This window comes from Electrona antarctica (assembly GCF_951216825.1).
Source record: "Electrona antarctica genome assembly, chromosome: 10".
NCBI classification, from domain to species: domain Eukaryota; kingdom Metazoa; phylum Chordata; class Actinopteri; order Myctophiformes; family Myctophidae; genus Electrona; species Electrona antarctica.
In genome coordinates, this window is record NC_136791.1 from 55,241,596 (window position 1) to 55,265,127 (window position 23,532).

The following is a 23,532-nucleotide window of genomic DNA, read 5'->3' on the forward strand; positions in this document are numbered from 1 at the left end:
GTCATCTGGCGGTGCCTAATGAAAAAAAAAAAGCAGATCTGCAAGCTCTGAGCTATTTTCCCTCTCTCTTTTTTAGAAAATCTTTGTGTTGAAAACATGCCCAAAAATAGAGATACCAGATTGAAAGTGGTTCCAATGTCTCTTGCACTAATGCTACTACATTTAGACATGAATAATATACTCTCATACGTACACAATCAGACTGTTTGTTTGACAGAAACCCAGGACGTCTCTGGGTGGTGATGTGTGCTTTAGCAGGACTCAGCAGTGTTTATGGTAATGAGTGGATCAAACGGAAGGCTGGGTATCACATTAACGCTGTCAGGAGATCAAACACACCGCTGGGACACACAGCATGGCACACACACACACACACACACACACACACACACACACACACACACACACACACACACACACACACAGCAGTGGCACTGGCTCATATACTATACACACACCACAGGAACATAAACCATGCGTTATACGCACGCACGCACGCACGCACGCACGCACACACGCACACAGCCTTCAGACAAACACACATACACACTGTCAGAGTTGATGAGGTGGTGTTCGTGGGATCAAAGACTCTAGAATGCACACACACACACACATACACATACACATACACATACACATACACATACAGTACACATACACACACACACACACATGCAGAAAATACACTGTTTATTGACTGTATTTTATGGAAGTTCTGTGGTTTTTCCCTGGAGTGAAATGAGGCCAAATTAAATTAGCCCTCCCCAGGTTTTCATTGTGTCTGTGTGTTTCACACATACACAGTAGTGGCTTTTATGTGCATATATTTGTGATATATGATGGCAAACCAAATTGCGTCGTACTGTAGCACTTCGTTGTTCAGATCCTTTGTCAGATTGGTATATTTGACTACTTTTCAAAGCGGTGTGCAGTAGTTGCAAATTTGATAACAAATTAACGCATCTTACATTTCAGCTGAGAGCTGAGACCTTTTTGACCATTAATTAATACATTCATCTTTGAAAGTTGTAATGTACACGATAAATATGAATGATTAATTGCAGAAAATTCACACTACACCGATTTAAAAAAAAAGTTAGTCAGTACAGTATGTGTGGATTTTATTTCTTTATTTTTACCTAATGTGTGTTGCTGTGCAGCATTAGCCAGTGTTCTGTCAGCTGTGTGGAATTATTTGATAGTTGTCTCATTCTGTTAGCATCACAGTTAGAACAGCTCCTAGCAAGAGAACACTATTAATCCAAGTTGACATATAATGACTAATATCATGAAGGGCCAATTTAAACAGTGTTTCTTTTCTTGCAAGGTTTCTATTTTGCCAGTTTGTTTTAGCCTTCACCTGCTGTCACGGCAGGCGTCCTTTGGTTAGACATAGCATTGGTTAGACATAAGGTTAAATAGAAGGGGGGGACTTTTTATTACTCTAACTACTCTAAGGTCAATGTTGAAAATTAGTGGTATTCTCCTTTAGCCCATTTTGGGCGGGAACCCCTTTTGGTGTTAGCATTATGTTATGCTTTAGCTATTGAAAAATAGCAGATCTACAAGCTCATAGCGCGCCACCGAGTGCCGCGCTACGAGCTTGTAGGTCTGCTATTTTTGAAAAATCGAAGAGCGACTGACATAGAAACATAGCTTTTTCAGAAAACTGTCAGGATGTAGAAGACATTTTTAGAATCTGATCTCAGGTCAAAATGGGTTTTAACAGCACAACAAAAATATCATCCTGTTCAAATCGGTTACATTTCATGCATTTCGTTTTTTGACATAAACTTGTCATACACCTGTGTTGCTACAGCACACTCGTTCACACAGACAGTAATGGATGAGCAGAGACAATGTTCTGAATGAGCTCTCACTATATTTCAAATAAGCTTTTATGATCCTGAACAGGGTTAACCCATTCAGACCGGGAACCCCTTTTGGTGTTTTAAGCATTATGTTATACTTTAGCTATTGAAAAATAGCAGATCTACAAGATAATTCCTTGACATGGAAAAGGTTGAGAACCACTGACATAGAAACATAACAATAGGTCTTTCAGAAAACTGTTTTTTTTTAATCGGCCTCAGGTCTAAATGGGTTAACCTAAGTGCATTCGTCAGCATACATACAGTACAGTGAGAGCGATGGAGAGATGGAATCAAATGGTCTTTAAAAGCTCTCCGCCTATTTGATCTCCCCTCAGCACAGAGCTTCAAATATTTTGCCTACGACTTCAGAGCCAATTAAAGAGGAGATGAAGCAGGTGTTTTTGGTGGGCTGATGCTTTGAGCAGTGTTATATAGTGTAATATAGATCCATAGAGATAATGAAGATCTAACTCGGGTGTTTAACCAGGCCTGAATGTGACATTTACACTTCTTTTTCAAGTGTTAGATTTGCTGTATTCATGAGCCTGAGAGGGAGTGAAGCAAAAAAGTTCTTCCGCCTTTCCCCGTTTGGTGTCTTATATTTTCTTCTAAAGTCCAAAGCAACAACTCTGCTAAATGCCGTAAACTAAATTGTCCAAAGAAAATCCAAAGATCCCTAAAAAGTTTCATCTGCAAGCTCATCTGAGCTTGTAGATCTACTCGGAGCCATAGAATATAGACAGAGTTACGCAAACTCCGTTCACTTCATGGGGTCAGTCCAATGGCGGCTCTTCTACATAGACTTCTATTGGTTTGTCCCTAATTGAAGGCTTCAAATAGGGACAACCGGAAGTTTACGGAATGCATTGGAGTCTATGGGCTCGCCCGAGTACATGAACCACGTGACCATGGCTGTTTTCTGCCCCCTCAATATCGCAACTCTTCTATTAGATGGCTCTGGATCTACTTATTTAACTGCACAATGAAGCGCAACATAGTTAAAACGTGAATCGCCCTGTATTGTTACAGGAATGGCATCATTTCGTAGGTAAGACACATAGGAGACATGCTGTGACATGAAGGACACATAGGAGACATGGTGTAACATGAAGGACACATAGGAGACATGGTGTGTAGCATGAAGGACACATAGGAGCCATGGTGTAACATGAAGGACACATAGGAGACATGGTGTAACATGAAGGACACAGGAGCCATGGTGTAACATGAAGGACACATAGGAGACATGGTGTAGCATGAAGGACACATAGGAGACATGGTGTAACATGAAGGACACATAGGAGACATGGTGTAACATGAAGGACACATAGGAGACATGGTGTGTAGCATGAAGGACACATAGGAGCCATGGTGTAACATGAAGGACACATAGGAGACATGGTGTAGCATGAAGGACACATAGGAGACATGGTGTAACTTGAAGGACACATAGGAGACATGGTGTAACATGAAGGACACATAGGAGACATGCTGTAACATGAAGGACACATAGGAGACATGGTGTAACATGAAGGACACATAGGAGACATGGTGTAACATGAAGGACACAGGAGCCATGGTGTAACATGAAGGACACATAGGAGACATGGTGTAGCATGAAGGACACATAGGAGACATGGTGTAACATGAAGGACACATAGGAGACATGGTGTGTAGCATGAAGGACACATAGGAGCCATGGTGTAACATGAAGGACACATAGGAGACATGGTGTAGCATGAAGGACACATAGGAGACATGGTGTAACTTGAAGGACACATAGGAGACATGGTGTAACATGAAGGACACATAGGAGACATGGTGTAACATGAAGGACACATAGGAGACATGGTGTAGCATCAGGGACACATAGGATACATGGTGTAACATGAAGGACACATAGGAGACATGGTGTAACATGAAGGACACATAGGAGACATGGTGTAGCATCAGGGACACATAGGAGACATGGTGTAGCATCAGGGACACATAGGAGACATGGTGTAACATGAAGGACACATAGGAGACATGGTGTAGCATCAGGGACACATAGGAGACATGGTGTAGCATGAAGGACACATAGGAGACATGGTGTAGCATCAGGGACACATAGGAGACATGGTGTAACATGAAGGACACATAGGAGACATGGTGTAGCATCAGGGACACATAGGAGACATGGTGTAGCATGAAGGACACATAGGAGACATGGTGTAGCATCAGGGACACATAGGAGACATGGTGTAACATGAAGGACACATAGGAGACATGGTGTAACATGAAGGACACATAGGAGACATGGTGTAGCATCAGGGACAAGGACGCAGCTAAAAACAAAACAGACCCTGCAGAGTCCCAACTCCATGTCCTAACACAGGCAGACACACTGTGTGTGTGTGTGTGTGTGTGTGTGTGTGTGTGTGTGTGTGTGTGTGTGTGTGTGTGTGTGTGTGTGTGTGTGTGTGTGTGTGTGTGTGTGTGTGTGTGTGTGTGTGTGTGTGTGTGTGTGTGTGTGTGTGTGTGTGTGTGTGTGTGTGTGTGTGTGTGTGTGTGTGTGCACTATGCACACACCGTACGCACATAGACACCGTATGCAGTACGCTGCACATGCCCATATTCGTGACAGATTTTGTGTGACAGCAGTGTCCTCTGTTCTGGTCCTCTGTACCCTAGCTGTCTTCATTAGCGTCGCTGTCGGGTGGAACCCTTGGACTGTACTACAGTATGTCCAAAACAGTTACCTTTTTTTATCTTTTGAAAATAGCCAATCTACAGTACAAGCTCCAAACGCATTGCATCTATTCTCACCGCCTTCGTGTGACACTCAATGTACAATGAAGTAGGGCATTCATTTACAAAAAAATAAATATGAAGATACAACAGTTTTATATTCTCACACTGTTTGTGCAGTAAAATACTCAGTATTCATTTATCTCTGTGTGTACAGAGTTAATGCTGAGGATTTTGCTGTTTGAGTGTGTTATGAATTTGAGCTTAACATTATCATTAAGATTATAATTGAGTAAATTGACATCAATTATTCTTGTGCAAATTACTAACTCTATTGCACATTTACGAGCGCGCGCTTGTGTGTGTGTGTGTGTGTGTGTGTGTGTGTGTGTGTGTGTGTGTGTGAGTGTGTGAGTGTGTGAGTGTGTGAGTGTGTGTGTGTGTGTGTGTGTGTGAGAGAGAGAGAGAGAGAGAGAGAGAGAGAAAGAAAGAAAGTGTGTGCTGACTCACTACAGGTGTGGCCCAAGGTGCATATTTAATCTATTTACTCTGGCTAAGTAATTAGTGTGCAATTATATGTAAATGATGAACAAGACCACTGAAACCTGTGGAATGAATGGTAAATAACACATTAGTGTTTGTGTGCATGTGTGCTTGTGCGCGTGTGCATGCATGTGTGTGTAATGAATCAACACAGAGGACATTATCATCAACATTGTACAACTGGTTAATCAACTCTGGTACATGACAACAAGCGGTCTAGATGAATCTACTCATGTCATGTCGTTATCCAAGTAATGTGTTTACCATCGATGTTTCAGTTGATTGACACTCATTGGAAATTACTGTCACAGTTATTAATGTCACTCGTTTCATTCATAATTCCAATCATATTTTTATGCATAGGCAATTATAATGCAGCGTGACACCGGGTGCTGATGGCATGAACTGACTACAGCTAGACCTCTCCGCCTCTCTTAGTTTCACTGTGTGTGCGTGTGTGTGCGTGCGTGCGTGCGCGTGTGTGTGTGCGTGCGTAAGACTGCAAAAGTGTGAAAGTGACAGATCTTCACCTCATCCCTAACCTCTGCCCTTCCTCCTATAGAACCAACCTCCTCTGCACTTGTATAATTTGGCTGGACACTTCCTCTAGCCTGTCAGACCCTCTGCTCTCCTCTCCTATGGAGCTACAGTATACAGTAGTGATCACGATCTCTGCTCTCCTCTCCATCGCTGAGCTGAGCGCTCAGCTCGGGCAGTAAAAGGTTCCCCAGCCCGCTCTGCTAGCTCCTGTTCATTGGTTGCTGACAGGCTGTGATGAGCTGACCAGTCTGTTGGAGTCATCAGCTGTCACCCCACAGCTACAGCACACACTATTCACTGTGATAGAGAGGGAGGGGACGATGTTAAGGCAGTGGGTCTCAGCCTCTTGAGTTACCCTTGAGGCCAGTGTCCACTTAAAGCAGTTCAGATGCATTCTGTGACTTGACATGCAACCATGTCATTCAGTGTGTCGATGTCCACCGGCGGCGCGAGCTGCAGCATTCTTTTGCCACGCCACTATCTGTTGCTATTTTTGCCAGAGAGGCACTGAGTGCGTCTGAGTGACGCATGGGATATTATTTTTTGTCTTGCTTATGTTATATACTGTAAATCCTATTTTTATTCAGAATAAATGATTTCCCGACATGCCTATTTTCACTTCCAAAGTGTTTATTGACTATAAAGAAATACATACTAATCAGTGTAATTCTATAGGCACCATCTGTTATTATTTCCACTGAACAGTCATTATTTGTAATTAACTGGCCTAAATGAGAGAGAGAGAGGGGGGAGACATTTTCTAAAGACAAATAATCTAGATTAAAGAAGTACAGTGATGGATGAGCAGCACAGACCTTGAGTATAGCCATGAATTACATGGGCAGTGCTTCATGTGGAATAAAAGGTGCTAGCATACTTATTGCATACTGTAGCCGCGGGTTGAGGCAGACCTGGCTCTGAATCTAAAGATAGAGAACCAATACAAGCTTACCTCGTTCAACCTAGAGTAGCATTCCTATTTGGGGCATGTAATTATAGGCAAAACCTTTCAGAAAATGTGCTTTTTCTTTTAAGAGTAGCCAATTATTTCTGTCCTAATTTAATCATTATGCCAGTTAATCCCTCCCCACACATTTCTGTGTGTTGCCACAGCTGTTTTGCTTGACGCCGTGGGTGCTTTTAACCAAGCAATCAATAAAATATGTAAATTAAACGGACAAGAACAGTGTTCTTCTCCAATATAGAACAATGCTGTCATGTCACTCCAGTGACACGTGTTTATGTAGGATTTGCTGATTTATATGTGGAACATAATGTTCATACTCTACAGACACACACACACATGCACACATGCTGCATTGCTGTAAGTACGCATATGCACACATACATTGTGAATGTATTGTTTGCTTTCTCTAATTTGCATTTAATTGAAATATTCCAGATGTTCAGTATTATGTCAGAAGGCTGCAACACTAACAAGCACATTATTAACAGGCTAACATGATGTTGTTCGCTGCAAATTGAGTTCATTAAGTCACCATTAGACATGTGCACGTGTGTGCATAATCGGTAGAGCAGGCTTGCCCAAACGGTAATTGGAGAAGGGCAAGCACACACACACACACACACACTTTCTTTCTCTCTCTCTCTCTCTCTCTCTCTCTCTCTCTCTCTCCATGATTTAATTGCTGTCAATCAAAGGACAGGATTTAAGGGCAGATTTTAATTTAGTGTTTTTATATCAAATCTCCAGCCCGGAATCCAAGTGTATTCTTCTAAAATATAATAGTGCTGTTTCCCGGTGCATAGTAAAACAACGTGTGTGTGTGTGTGTGTGTGTGTGTGTGTGTGTGTGTGTGTGTGTGTGTGTGTGTGTGTGTGTGTGTGTGTGTGTGTGTGTGTGTGTGTGTGTGTGTGTGTGTGTGTGTGTGTGTGTGTGTGTGTGTGTGTGTGTGTGTGTGTGTGTGTGTGTGTGTGTGTGTGTGTGTGTGCTAAACAGACACACACCACGCTGCTCAACAGTGCCACTTTAGGTCACCCAGCGTTATTGCAGCTGTACTCAAACAGACATGATGACATAAGGGCCTTGCAAACGGGGAGCGATAAAACGCGCCTATACAGTATAGTTCATTTTCAATGAGACCTGCGTTTTTGCTCGGAGAAGTCGCGGTGCGACAACGCAAGCGTATTTACGTGAGCGCGGTCCCGTGAATTTGTTGCGCGCGTGCTCGTTACGTGCACATGCCCGCGACTCACCAGACCTGGATTCTGTTTAGCTTTTCTTTTTACGCTTGCGTTGTTGCGCCCCTCTTCAACAGACCTGGAGGAGACCTGTGTTGATCCAGGCAACAACGCCTACGTTCCTCGCTTCACGTTTGCAAGGCCCTTTACATACATAGAGACATACATACATAGGGACACACATAGCTGGTCATTGGAGCGGTTAGGCACCGCTGCAAAAGAACGGGAAAACATTAACATTGACTTTAGTTTAACAGTCTCAGAGTTCAGTTAACACTCATGATTGTGCATGCAACTGAGTGTCTCACTCACTAAATGATTTCCAGAGCTGAAATGTGATTGGTGACGTTGATTTTAACCTGGGTTTTCTGTTTTTCCGTTTGTTTTGTTTTTTTGTTTTTTGTTTTCAGACGAGGGGAAGAAGGAGGAAGTGCAAAAGGAGGAAGAGGAGCCTCTGAAAGGGATGGACGAAGAGGAGAGGCGCATCGCAGATATGGGCCGGCCCATGTTGGGAGACCATGTCAAACTGGAAATCGTCATAGAGGAGTCCTACGAATTCAAGGTAAGACTGAGTACATACATTTTTACCAGCTGCAAAGCTGGTCATAGAATGGGTATGAAACTTGCACGACCACACCGACACCGGTAGTCTGCGAGCAGTAGTGGGTTGCAAAGGCCACTTATATCCAGCCAAACTTGGCAGGTTTTGGCCCTCACAGTTGCTTGGCTGGTTTTTGGAGGTTGGTTAGCTTATTTCTGTCACGACAGTTGCTAAAACTGGCAACCATACTGACGAGTACTTCTGATTGCTGATTGGCTGCCTTGTCTCCAGCAACAACCTATAACATCCTTAGAATACTCTAAGATAACATCCCATAGTCTGCACGCCATGAAGAAGAGTCACAACATATACTAGCCATGTGAAAATTTACGCCAGCAACCAGGCATGTGGAAAATAAACCACACGCATCAATGTGACCGGCATGACGACACGCATCGCAGACTACCGCGGACCCCCGTGGACCCCCGCGCCGAACTCTGCGGGGACCCCCCTTCTCCGCGGACCCCCACGCAGACTATCGCGGACCCCAGCGCCGACCTCCGCGGGGACCCCCGCGCCGACCGAGAGAGAAATACGGAGAGCGCATTCTCTCTCTCTCTAATGAATCAAAGTTGGTGCGCAGATATACACGCACAGTCGTGCTCTGATGAGAACATATCTTTGTACCAACCACTGTTACATGCCAATAAAGTATTATCCCACCTGATTGATCCGCCGGTTTATTTCAAGAAATAATCTAGTTTTTACGAGTGAGGACATGAAGAATGCCTACGTTTTCAATCTGGTTTTGCTGAACAGCCATGATGATACATAGTCATGTTATGGTTTAAACCTTTAAGGGAAGATGAGCTTATTTCAGACCTTGCGCTGCGTGACAGCCTAATTGATCTGACCTGACCTATAGTATAGGCTACATTTGCACAGCTGGAATGATGCAATTAATTACTTGAGAGCAGTGTACCCAACAATATAGGCTATGCGCATTTTAAATTGCTGCCATACACGTAATTGTATTTTTTCACATGAGATTTGAGCCTTGTAGATGGAAATGTAGGCTACTCCGTTTTGGTTATTTTATACACTCTTTACCAAGATATATGCATATTAGGGGTGAACGATTATGACATCATGACCGATATCCGATCTCGGATTATTTGCAGGGTCATATCTGCCGATACCGATTCTCACCGATTCCGATATTATACAGAGGACCACAATGTAAACAAGACTAGGCCCTCCTAGGGGCTTGGCCCAAAGCCTGTTAATAAAGTATTCAATCAATCAATAAATAGCATACTCTTTTCCAAGAGTCTGTTTTCACAACTGAAATATTTTTGCAGGTGAAAACCGATTGAATAATCTGTATTATTTTTTTACTGTTCCGATACTGATATGGCATTTTTATGGCCGATATGGCCTATACCGATTATGCTACCGATTAATCTCTCTCTCTCTCTCTCTCTCTGGACGCATCCTGTTGTTGTTTCCACACACTTTAAATACAGATAGACAAAGATATTTACATTTCATAGCACACTTCTGGAGATATACGGCAGCAGCTGGTTATTAATTCATAATGTATGAATTCTAGTTTTTATATACAGTATATGTTTTTATTTCTTATAAACATTTTTTTTCTTATAAACCAACCAATCGACACATTTGAAAACATTTGAACATATATATATTTTTATAATCAATTAGTGTTTGATTATTAGATGAATCATTGTGTAATAATAATCATTCATTAATAGTAATCAGTGAATGAATTGCATTTTTATGAATTGCATTTTTATAGCGCTTTTCCAAGTGCTCAAAGCGCTTTACAATGGTTCATTCATTCATACATTGGGAGGTGAAGCGGCGAACAGTCGACGCCAGCATCCTCACTTCCCACATTCACACACCAATGGTGGCGAGAATCAGGGCAAAAGTTTGAAAGAATTGATTGATATGAAGTCATGTGGCCCAGCAGTACTCCATATATGGCACTTTCCTGCTCCAACACAGACTCTTAACATCGGTGCAAATGTAATTACTATTGACATCATCGTGTGTGTGTGTGTGTGTGTGTGTGTGTGTGTGTGTGTGTGTGTGTGTGTGTGTGTGTGTGTGTGTGTGTGTGTGTGTGTGTGTGTGTGTGTGTGTGTGTGTGTGTGTGTGTGTGTGTGTGTGTGTGTGTGTGTGTGTGTGTGTGTGCGCTAATGCACTCACTCACTCCTACATACAATACTTGAGACTGACAGACATTCAGACACCTGGGCAGAATGAGCGACTGGGCAATAACTTGCTACTTGACTTTCTTAAGTGGAGTGTGCGTGTGCGTGTGCGTGCGCGACAGACTATAATTGAGTCCTATAGTTAGATGAAAAGTGCTTCAGCTGTAATGCTACGTTCAATCGGGCAGATGCAAAGATCTACAGATTCACAGCATATTTGTCGTTTTGTATCTTTATATTCAGTTTGTAGCTTTGTATCTGTGTATCTGGAAGTTGAACCCAGCTCAACGTCAGTTTGTAGCTTTGAATATTTTGTAGCAGCTACAAACGTCAGATTTGCTCGTGCGCGCGACAGACTATAATTGAGTCCTATAGTTAGATGAAAAGTGCTTCATCTGTAATGCTACGTTCAATCGGGCAGATGCAAAGATCTACAGATTCACAGCATATTTGTCGTTTTGTATCTTTATATTCAGTTTGTAGCTTTGTATCTGTGTATCTGGAAGTTGAACCCAGCTCAACGTCAGTTTGTAGCTTTGAATATTTTGTAGCAGCTACAAACGTCAGATTTGCTTTGTACCTTCAGGTCGCTGGCTTCCATTGAAAATGAAAGCTAGTTATATTTGTGTCTGCCCGTGTGAACGCAGCAAATTCTACTCTATAACACAATGAGAGAGAGAGAGAAAGAGAAATGGTACAGTGTATTACAAAGACAGGGACATTGACACAGAGAGAGTTTGAGAAAAGATGAGATGCTATGTACAGTACACAGTAAAATCATCATTGTTAATAATCCATTTTAACTGTGAGTGAGTACAAATGAGGTCCATTTTGTTACATTTCTACACTCAGTTAATTTAACACTGATGCTGAATTCAGACAAGCAGCGATATTGCGCTTCCATGTTGTTACAAAGCGGTGAGGTTCCATCGTGCATTTTCTAAGGCGAGGGGCGACTACTGCCTTCACCACTGTGGCAGGCGGCGGAGACAGCAAAAACCGGTGCGACTTATTGATCACATCTGTATAAAAACAGCTGGATGGAATTAACAGAAATGTCATAATAATTTCCCTCGTTCTTTCGACCTTGTGCGCTTTTACGCACTTTCAACCCAGCGTCCCCAATTTGGGTACCGGTATTTAGAGAAAAACCTATTTTAAATGTGGATAAATGTTCATACATTTTCAAACATTGTATTTCAAAAAACAACTCTAAGGTTGTAGCTTGTACCCTGGATATTTTTGTTATTTCTTTGTATAGTTCAGTAATAGGGTAGGGTTTGTAATTAAGTTATTTCTCATATGTGCCCTGTGCAATTTTAGTTTACCTAAAAGGCAAACAGATATTCTATTGATGCATTCATTGTTCAATGGCAAAACAAAACATTAATCGCAATAACGTTTATGACAATTAATTGTCAACTAAAATGTCATGATCGTGGTAGCCCTATAGACGCGACAAAGATTAGTTAAAACTTTCTGCTGCCACTGTGCTAAGCCTGATTGTCTACCAAGTTGCATGCTTAGTAGCAGATCTACAAACTCCACACGATGTGCAGACGAGAATAAATGAGGCGTTATGATTTATGGCCAGAGAGAAAAGCAATAGAGTAAGAGATGCAGAAAGGGTAATATCACATTAATGCCTCACCGCGCCATGGCACACCGAGTGGATGCTTCATTTGCAAGTCAGAACAGCCCTGTTTGTCCCCTGAGGAGGGTGGAGTTAGCCTAGATAGAGCCTTTAGCTGGAGGTGTAAATGCCTCTGCTCTACAGGTGCACATGATGAATTAGATTTCCATGGAAGATTTGGGTCCTTTGAGGACAGCGGGGTGTGTGTGTGTGTGTGTGTGTGTGTGTGTGGGAAGGGGGGGGGGGGGGACATACATTTAAACATTTTAGGGAATTTGAGTTGATTATCATTTGGCTTCATAATAAACCAGAATGTTTAGAGGGCATGGTAATAAGCACCTAAGTTAACTTTTACACGCACGCACGCACGCACGCACGCACGCACGCACGCACGCACGCACGCACGCACGCACGCACGCACACATACACACACACGGACACACAGGCTGTTTTTGCTCAGAGTTTAAATACATGCAGGAGAGCAGACTGGATGAGAGGAAGTGAGCGAAGAGAGGCCAAAAGAGATTAAGGGGAGAGGAAAGATGGCATTTAGGGGGAGGTGGAGGAGGGCTGATGGGAGCTTAGTAACTAGAATGTCACCAGTTTGTTCCCCTGTGACAGCCAGTGTCCAACTCCCTGCTGATTTATCCCTGAACAAGACACAGAAAGCCTCGTCCACCTGCTGTAAGGGGTGATGGGTCCATTTCCAGGCAATTCTTTCAAATACTTTCACAGAGAGAAAGAGAGACACAGCTAAAGCCCATCAGGGGTCACCATAGTGGTTTCCATCTGTTTCTGTTCACTGTCTGGGTCTGCATCTCTTCCTCATTACCTCCAGCCACCTGCATGTCCTCTCTCACCGCATCCACAGACCTCCTCTTTGGCATTCCTCTTCTCATCTGGCCTTGCAGCTCCATCTTCAGCATCCTTCTGCCAATGTCCCTCCTCTGCATATAATGTCCAAACCGTCGCAACCTCGCCTCGCTTGCTTTATCCCCAAAGCTTCATGCCCAAACCTTCCAACCTGGGCTATCCCTTTGTTTAGTCATTCATGATCTTGCTGCTCTTTATCACTCCTAATACGAATCATAGCGTCTTCAAATCTTGAAGATTCTATGTCTTTTTGTCTGTGCCACTTTTTCCAAGCCATAGGCTACATCGTAACTGGTCTCACTGCAGTCTCATACACCATATAATCCATCTTACATACCACTAATTAATCAAAAGAAAGGGACAACGCGGGTTGGGGGCTGGAGTACAGGTGAAACACTTGGCCGCCATCGCAGAGAGGAGGCACATTCTTGTTGCTGTTGGCCTGTACTCCCCTTTGAAAGTCCTTACTGACTTTGAGTGGGTATCGGAAGAGATGCGTTGTAAACCAGCGTTCATTCGTCCATGTTTAACTCTGAGAGTCTGGTCCCACACACTGTCTTCACTTATAGCAGTAGTTTTATTCAGACCGAAACGTTGTCATCTGAATAAAACTACTGCTATAAGTGAAGACAGTGTGCAGGACCCTTTTCTTCTCATGATTCGCATTTGGTTGCCGGCTCCGACGCACCCGTCCTTGTAGGTGTGCACAAGGCCTTTTCGCTACAAAACTCTGAGAGTCTACAATCGTGTCCAAATGGACCCCCATTTGGATTAATTTTAGACTCTCAGGGCAGTATTATGCGTGTCTTAAGTACCAGGTCTTATTACTTAACTTAAGACCTGGAGGCGTGATCAATGCCATTTGGCTATTCTGAGTGGCCAAACAGTATTGACCACGCCTCCAGGTCTTAAATTAAGTCATAAGACCTGGTACTTAAGACACGCATAATACTGCCCTCAGAGTTAAATGAACACTAGGATTTTGCAGTGTATAGTAACACCCGTCCCAGAAAAACAGTGACAGGGCCAACAGTAACCTTGTGTGCCCGGATCCTTCTCTTTTTATCAAGTACCAATAGAGGATTGGCAATGACACGTACCCTCTTCACATCAGACGTAAAATTCTGTTTCATTGAGGTGTTACGGCACGAGATGAAATGTAGGCTACAGGAGCAGTTCCATGCCGACACACAGGAACGGAGAAATGGGTAAATGGTAAAATGGTAAATGGTGCATTTATATAGTGCTTTTATCCAAAGCGCTTTACATAGATTATGCATTACATTCACCGATAGCGGAGGAAACCATGCAAAGCACCAACCTGCACATCGGGAGCAATTAGGGGTTCAGCGTCTTGACATATTCAATAATGAGGTAATAAAAGAGGTGAAGAAACTAGTGCAAGCAGGTTGGAATGGGTAGAGAAAAGTGTCAGGTGTGATGTGTCATAGGAAAGTATCAGCAATAATGAAAGTGAAGGTGTACAAGACGGTGGTGAGACCAGTTATGTTTTCTTTTTTAGAGACAGTTGCACTGAGGAAGACAAGAAGCAGAGCTGGAGGTAGCAGAGACTAAAATGTTGAGGTTCTTTCTGGGAGTAACAAGGATGGATAGGATCAGGAATGAGTACATCAGAGGGTCAGCGCATGTCAGATGTTTTGGAGATAAAGCCAGAGAGGCCAGATTGCGATAGTTTGGACACGTACAGAGGAAGGATAGTGAGTATATCGGTAGAAGGATGTTGAGGTTAGGCCAGGCAGGAGGCCTAGAGGAAGACCAAAGAGAAGATGTATGGATGTAATGAAAGAGGACATGAAGTTAGTTGGTGTGAGAGAAGAGGGGGCAGAGGACAGGGTGAGATGGAGGCAGATGATTCGCTGTGGCGACCCCTGAAGGGAAAAGCCAGAAGAAAAATAATTTGGTTGTTGGTACCAGATCTATCTGGGCTCGATGTACAGGTGGAGAGTAAAAAACAAATCTGACAATCAGCCCTGCAACCTTGATGCAACAACATACTGTACTTGAGCTGGGAACTCACCATTCCCCAAATCCCCCCCCCCCCCCTCGCTAGTGCTAGCCCCTCCTATATTCAGCTATTTGTGTAGATTTTAGTCCTACACAAACATTACATTCCCATTGACACTGAATTGAGAATTTTACGTTGTAGTGTCTGAGCAAATCGGCATAGTGTCTATTTTACGTCATGATGATGTACGATGTACCAAAGGTCAATTAAGTTTCTATAATTTATAAAGATCTATCACAAAGATGTACTTCGTTAATACCCGTTATCCTATCTTGGAGCACAGATTTGGGATTAGAACATCATCAATCTATCAATTGGACCAGAGTTTGGGGAAATATTATTATGGCATCACAAAACCCAAATCATCAGCAGATTCATTTCAATTTTGTCCATAAAACATATTTAACCCCCCAGAAAGCTTATAGAATGAGACGTGCTATTTCACCAAACTGTACACTTGTTCTTTAAATACTACTGGTACCTTTATACATATGATGTGGGAATGCCCCACAGTCAAAAGTTTCTGGGAACAGATAACTAATTATCTATCTAATTATCTGTTGTCCCTTAATGATGATGATTCTTTAACTTTAAGTATTGTTCAGAGACGATTCTGGCTGGCAGGAAGTACCGCTGCAAAAAAATAAATTGGCACTGCGATGGCAAGCTCCACATTCTCTGCCCTTTAATCACTGGAAACAGTTATTAACTGATGTTGTAACAATGGAGCTTTCTACAGCTAGATTAAATGGTGCAAACTATCAAACAATAGACAGCTGGAACCATATTCTCTATCAAGTTAGGACCTCTACTATATAACTAGCATGACATATATAACTAATTATATCTGTATAATCCCCTTTTTTCTTTTTTGGTCTTTGTTGAAATCTTTGCTCATTTCTTTTTCTTTTCAGGCCTATGACGGGGTGGGTTGGGAGGGATTAATTTATTTTTATTTTTATTTACTTACAATTTGTTCGATAGATTTTTATGTTGTATTTAATTGTTATAATCATTACTACATTTATCTTTTTCTTTTTTGTCAATGGTGGTTGGTGCTGGGGTTTGGGGGTAGGATTTTTAAAAATGAGGCAAGGGGCAAGCCACTGATTGCAGTTGGCAAATAATTTGAATTATGTTTTGTGTGCAGTTTCTTTGTATGCCTGTACCTGTGCGAGTGATATCCGTCCCTCTCATTGTTAGATTTTTTTCCGCAATGTCCCGCCCCCAAATTTGAATACTGGGCCCTGGTTGGTTATAGCCTGGTCCCAGACGAATCTGGTTGGCCGTCACGATTTTGGCCGTGAAGTCCACCCACAATTGAGAGGGACCAGACCTAATCTGCCTGGGGCAATGTGCACTGCAAAGGCAGATGAAGGCTGGCTATGTGAGGCTAAGATTATATACCTGTCTGTTTCTCTATCTCATGCAGTCTCTCTCTCTCTCTCTCTCTCTCTCTCTCTGTGGTATGCATCAGAGTAACATAGATTCAGTGTGTTCCCTTTGCTTACAGCTATGTGATCAGATGAGAGAGAGAGAGAGCGAGAGAGAGAGACCAAATTACATGCAGGGGAACCATAACGGGAGGCAATGGCACCATTGCCTCCCGTTATGATGCAATGCATTGTAGGATGATGTCAGCTCAACAGCCCTTTGTTCCCCTCAGTTTGGTCATTGCTGCGCACGCACGCACGCACGCACGCACGCACGCACGCACGCACGCACGCACGCACGCACGCACGCACGCACGCACGCACGCACGCACGCACGCACGCACGCACGCACGCACGCACGCACGCACGCACACACACACACACACACACACACACACACACACACACACACACACACACACACACACACACACACACACACACACACACACACACACACTGGTGTGTGAGAACACACCAGCATGCACCAACAGACAAACAGACAGACAGACACACTGACTCCTGTACACAGTAGTAAATGAATTCCATGCCGCAGCATGTGCAGTTAGTGTATATACATTGAACTCATTCTAGCTCAGCGGAATGAACATTAGATAGAAAGTAGGACGGCCGAGAGGGACGGAGAGAAGCACAGACAATGGGGAGAGGAATAGCAATAAACCTACAGCAGCACTGTAACATTTTCAAAACATGAACAAATAATTAGATTTGGCTCATCCTCTGTGTGCGCTCGCATTCATGTGTGCTGTAGATGCACATTTCACATCCCAAAGCTTCACTCAGTTCAATTTAAATCAGAGGTCCCTTCTAAGCAGAGAGAGAGAGAAAGAGATCTGATCGACTCCAAGAGAGAGGGAGAGAGAGAGAGAGTGTGTGCGCGTGCGTGCTTGCGAGGCGGCGCATATCATTTTAATTGCTATGTTACATGTCAATACTGCTCTCCACCCTCACTGCTGTTTATTCACTGTCCTTTCTGAAAACAACATGCCTGTAAAAACAAGCAGCTAAAGATGAGATAAGGAGAGGAGATAAGGAGAGGAGAGGGGAGGAGAGAGGAGCTAATACAAGGAAAAGATGAGAAGATTAGAATGCTGAGCTAGAAGGAAGGATGAATGGTATTGATCGTTACAGATAATTACAGAATCAAACATCCCACTGGGACCAGTGTTGTTAAAGCACACATGATCTCCCACATTCTGTGAGTAGGAAGACAAAGACAAAAGGATTGAGTGACTTGAATACCGCCAATAGAGGGAAGAGGAGGAGAGCGATGATGACGGTTAATGAGCTAGTCATGATACTGAAACATGCTTCCACTGGTTCCATCCCGGTTTGGAGTGTTTGCGTGTCTAACCCTATCTCTGCCTTATTGTCAAAACAAAGTCATTTATTTCTTAGCTTCAGTTGCTTCAGTTGCTTTCTATGGGAGTATACCAGCTCACCATGTTTTCTTACCAACACCTATACTGTGTTGCTAGCAATGTTTTATGACCTGTCTCCTTAATATTACCCCTCTCTCTCTCTCTCTCTCTCTCTCTCTCTCTCTCTCTCTCTCTCTCTCTCTCTCTCTCTCTCTCTCTCTCTCTCTCTCTCTCTCTCACAGAACACAGTGGATAAACTGATAAAGAAAACAAACCTTGCCCTGCTGGTGGGAACTAACAGCTGGAGAGACCAATTCATAGAGGCAATCACTGTCAGCGCAGGTAAGACAGAGAGAGTGTGTGTGTGTGTGTGTGTGTGTGTGTGTGTGTGTGTGTGTGTGTGCGCGTGTGTGCGTGCGTGCGTGCGTGCGTGGGAAAGAGTTTGAAGTACTTTTTAATGGGGTGCCATCTACTGTGTCGCATCATGTCTGTCTGTGCGTGAAATCAGGAATTGAGCTCAGGCAGTCTGTGTGTGTTTGATTTACTTTAATGGTTAAAGCATTCTGAAAAATTCTAAACTGAAGTTAACAGCTGTGGTTTAATGGTTTGAAAACTGGGGCGTGCTGTGTGTGTGTGAGTGTGTGTGTGTATTTGTGTGTTCAAAGTGAGTTGTTGACCATTGGGTGCCCACTGCACCGCATAATACCATCCGTGGGTATATACTGATCTCAGACTGGAGTGCACTTGAGTGCGTGCATGCGTGCGTGCGTGTGTGCATGTACGTGCAAATGGTTTTAGTAACAGTAATCAGTCAGGATAATGGCTTATCTGTAAGTGGACTGGTCTACCCTGATGGTTTGGATCGTTGAAACTGCCTAGATGGCCACAAGTGTACATGTGACTGACCACACTTGTGTGCATGCGTGTACGACGAGGCATGCACCAGATGTACAGAAAGAGGTAATGTCTCTCTCTCTCTCTCTCTCTCTCTCTCTCTCTCTCTCTCTCTCTCTCTCTCTCTCTCTGTCTCTCTGCATCTCTGGTACATGCCTCCTTCTACCTCTTCACACACATGATGGATAGAGAGAGAAAGAGAGGTCACGTTCAGAGTAGACGTGCACTGCATCCAGGAAGTTTTCCAGACTTTAAGTGGAGGGCTCAATTGTATGAACGCAACAGTCCGGCTCAGTGGGATCGGACATGCAACAGACTTTATGCTGGCAGGATCCTCGAGTTAAATCCGCCGAGTATAGTGTCCGATTTGGCTCAACCCGATCTACAGTATGTGTGAATGGACGCGGTGACTGTCTGGTGAATATACATTCAGCTTGTGTACCGTACATGTTGCTGACGCTTCTATTGTCGACGGGCGGAGCCTCCCCTCCTCCCGAGGTGTTTGGAGTGAGAGGGAGAACTGAAAACCAATGTTGTTTTTTCCAGCTCAGAGGATGTCTCGTTTTAATTAAAAGTGCATTGTAGCTCGTTGTCTACATTTATAGGCCTACTATATGGTAGAAATGTGTGTTCTGCCTGGGTGCATCAATTGAAGACCGCATGTCGAGCAATTCAATGTATCTGCCATTCTGTCATCTTCTGTGGAAGGACATTTAAAAAACAGCATTTGCATTTGATCATCCCATCAGGCTGTACCTGCATGTGTTCTATTTTATCAGGAGTAGCTAATGTATCTACTATACCAGACCCTGCTCCCTCGCCTTATCATCTACTATACCAGACCCTGCCCCCTCGCCTTATCATCTACTATACCAGACCCTGCCCCCTCGCCTTATCATCTACTATACCAGACCCTGCCCCCTCGCCTTATCATCTACTATACCAGACCCTGCCCCCTCGCCTTATCATCTACTGTACCAGACCCTGCCCCCTCGCCTTATCATCTACTATACCAGACCCTGCCCCCTCGCCTTATCATCTACTATACCAGACCCTGCCCCCTCGCCTTATCATCTACTATACCAGACCCCGCCCCCTCGCCTTATCAAACTGAGTATTTACCTTAACGTTTGCATCTACTATACCAGACCCTGCCCCCTCGCCTTAAAAGTATTTACCTTAACGTGTGAACGCATCTGCCGGACATTCTCCTGTTGCCTGCTACATGTGTGAACGGCCCAACCTGATGCCCTGGACACTTTCCAATGTTCATAATGAGAGTGGCTATAGAGAAACAGACAGATGTATAGAGTGTAATCTAGTGTTTAAGGCATTACAGTCCAAGCACACGAGTGGGTGTTCGTGTGTGAGAGAGAGAGAGAGAGAGAGAGAGAGAATGCTGATTCATATTTCATCCAGATGCCATTCCTGTCATAACCCAAGATCCTCCTTGTTCTCTGATGAGCTCAGGGTCCAAAGAGAGTATTTTAGCTGCGCTGCAGTAATGATCTGTGATGATAATAAAGAGATGATGAAACCCAGTGAGAACGTTGGGGTTAGCAACTAACGCTAATAAAGAGGGGGGAGGGGGGAGGGAGAGAACGAAAGTGACTGAAAGTGAATGAGAGGGGAGACAGTACTGTGAGGTGGGCAGAGAGGCAAAGAGAGAGTCAGAGACAGGTAGCTGTCAAGAAAGATTTGGTATGAGAATGATGTAGGAAGGATGAAGATGGGAGAGAGAGAAAGAAGGAGAGAGGAAAGACAAAAAGCAGTGAGGAGAAATTTCTCTGCCTCGCTACAGTGTCTTCTCTTCATTGGTATCAATAAGGTCGCCATCTGGTGATTAACTGATGTAACTGCAGTTCTGCTCAAACTGAATATGCTTATTTTTCCACCAGCATGGAACCATTTATGTTATTTTGTCCCTGCCTAATTTAGAACCAGTTCGGAATGTTTCTACTGAAAATAACTCGTTCTGAAATACTCTTGCCCTAGACTGAGAAGCGCATGTCGATATTCTACAGGTTGGGAGATGCAGATGCGATTAAAAGCAAGAAAAGAATCATCATAAAAAACCTGTACAGTGGTCTAATTAGTTAGTTAGTTAGTAAATGTGTCTTTGTTTGGTTGCACCATGCAAGATTAATTTGAGTTTCACTGGCATAAAGTCCACACTAACAAAAATATGTTGTCACGTCCGTCCGTCCGTCCGTCCGTCCGTCCGTCCGTCCATCACTAGGGATGGAGATTGTTAATTTTTATTGCTAACGAGCACCTTATCGATCAGGCTTATCGAGCTCACTATCCAGCATTTTCTATTATTTTTGGAAAGACGGGAAACAAATTTTGAACAGAACCAGTATATTTTACTAGGGCCTACAAATACAGTACTTTTCTAACAGACAGAAGGCAATTGACCTTTTTACCAATAAAATAATATTAATATTAAAGAAACTGTTAACTGGTTAATATGTGTACCGTCACTTTAAAAGTGTAATTTTGTTTATCCGGACAGCACTGGTTGGCAGGTAATACACTTTTAGACCGACATGTTTGTGCCAGCATGGGCACTTAGATTTATTTCTTGATCGCCCCTTATCTTGATTATTTAAATATGACGTCATGGACCGCTATGCTCGATAACAGGCTTCATAAGCCCAAATCTTATTGATAACAGGTACTCAATAAGTTTGCTATCTGTTTTTTTTTGGCATTGTGACACCCTCTATAAATGGCCGTCTCCATATATGAAGATCACGACACTGACCTCATCAAACCCTGGATAGCCATACATTGAGATCTGCATACTGTATATGGAGCTGGCCAGCAACTCTACATCTGACCTCAAACCTCAAACCCTTAGATCTCCATATATGGAGCTGACCTGTTCTGACATTCCATATGTTGATCCTTCCCCCACCCGTCCTTCCTCTTCGATGTCTCCCTTTTTATTTGACTGATACCTGTCCATTTAAACTCTAGACGGGCCCGCCCTAAAGTTATTAGTGCAGCCGCACCCGCATCCGGCGTTCTCAACAGGCCCAAAAATTAAGGCCCGGTCCTAACTGGGCTGGCCAGAGGCCCCGCCTGGCCTTACTAATTAGCGCACACAAATAAAACATCAATCATTTTATGGAACTAATTAATTCAAATACATGTAGAAATGTTTTAATAATATAACTAATATCATAGCATATCATTTTGTGAGGGGCAGAAGGCCAAACTGAAGGGCGACAGCGGCCCTAGCTTTCGTGAACTTCTGCCCTGACGTCCACAAAGGCAGTGGTGGAAAAAGTACTCAATTGTTTTACTTAAGTAAAAGTATCAATACTGTAATATAGAAATACTCTGTTACAAGTAAAAGTCTGAAATTCAAAATGTACTTGAGTAAAAGTATTGTAATCAAAGTACCAACAGTAAAAGTACTCATTATGCAGAATGTCTTTTTTACTAATGATCATAATCTACAATTAGTAACTAAAGTTATCAAATACATTTAATGGAGGTCCCAGTCTCTATGGCAGTAACCATCCAGCCTCATTCTACTGGGAGGTCCCAGTCTCTATGGCAGTATCCGTCCAGCCTCATTCTACTGGGAGGTCCCAGTCTCTATGGCAGTAACCATCCAGCCTCATTCTCCTGGGAGGTCCCAGTCTCTATGGCAGTATCCGTCCAGCCTCATTCTACTGGGAGGTCCCAGTCTCTATGGCAGTATCCGTCCAGCCTCATTCTACTGGGAGGTCCCAGTCTCTATGGCAGTAACCATCCAGCCTCATTCTCCTGGGAGGTCCCAGTCTCTATGGCAGTAACCATCCAGCCTCATTCTACTGGGAGGTCCCAGTCTCTATGGCAGTATCCGTCCAGCCTCATTCTACTGGGAGGTCCCAGTCTCTATGGCAGTATCCGTCCAGCCTCATTCTACTGGGAGGTCCCAGTCTCTATGGCAGTAACCATCCAGCCTCATTCTCCTGGGAGGTCCCAGTCTCTATGGCAGTAACCATCCAGCCTCATTCTACTGGGAGGTCCCAGTCTTTATGGCAGTAACCGTCCAGCCTCATTCTACTGGGAGGTCCCAGTCTCTATGGCAGTAACCGTCCAGCCTCATTCTACTGGGAGGTCCCAGTCTCTATGGCAGTATCCGTCCAGCCTCATTCTACTGGGAGGTCCCAGTCTCTATGGCAGTAACCGTCCAGCCTCATTCTACTGGGAGGTCCCAGTCTCTATGGCAGTATCCGTCCAGCCTCATTCTACTGAGAGGTCCCAGTCTCTATGGCAGTATCCGTCCAGCCTCATTCTACTGGGAGGTCCCAGTCTCTATGGCAGTAACCGTCCAGCCTCATTCTACTGGGAGGTCCCAGTCTCTATGGCAGTAACCGTCCAGCCTCATTCTACTGGGAGGTCCCAGTCTCTATGGCAGTAACCGTCCAGCCTCATTCTCCTGGGAGGTCCCAGTCTCTATGGCAGTAACCGTCCAGCCTCATTCTACTGGGAGGTCCCAGTCTCTATGGCAGTATCCGTCCAGCCTCATTCTACTGGGAGGTCCCAGTCTCTATGGCAGTAACCGTCCAGCCTCATTCTCCTGGGAGGTCCCAGTCTCTATGGCAGTAACCGTCCAGCCTCA

General features: G+C 43.8%; 1 protein-coding gene across 1 annotated transcript in view; it reads left to right on the forward strand.

Annotated features, from left to right (window-relative positions):
• The window catches only part of slc8a1b (solute carrier family 8 member 1b), a 169,612-nt gene that overhangs the window by 114,220 nt on the left and 31,860 nt on the right, over nt 1–23,532 (forward strand). The window contains exons 6-7 of the mRNA XM_079513128.1: nt 8,300–8,451; nt 18,260–18,359. Coding sequence (XP_079369254.1) covers nt 8,300–8,451; nt 18,260–18,359 — 252 coding nt within the window. The remainder of the gene's footprint in view (nt 1–8,299; nt 8,452–18,259; nt 18,360–23,532) is intronic.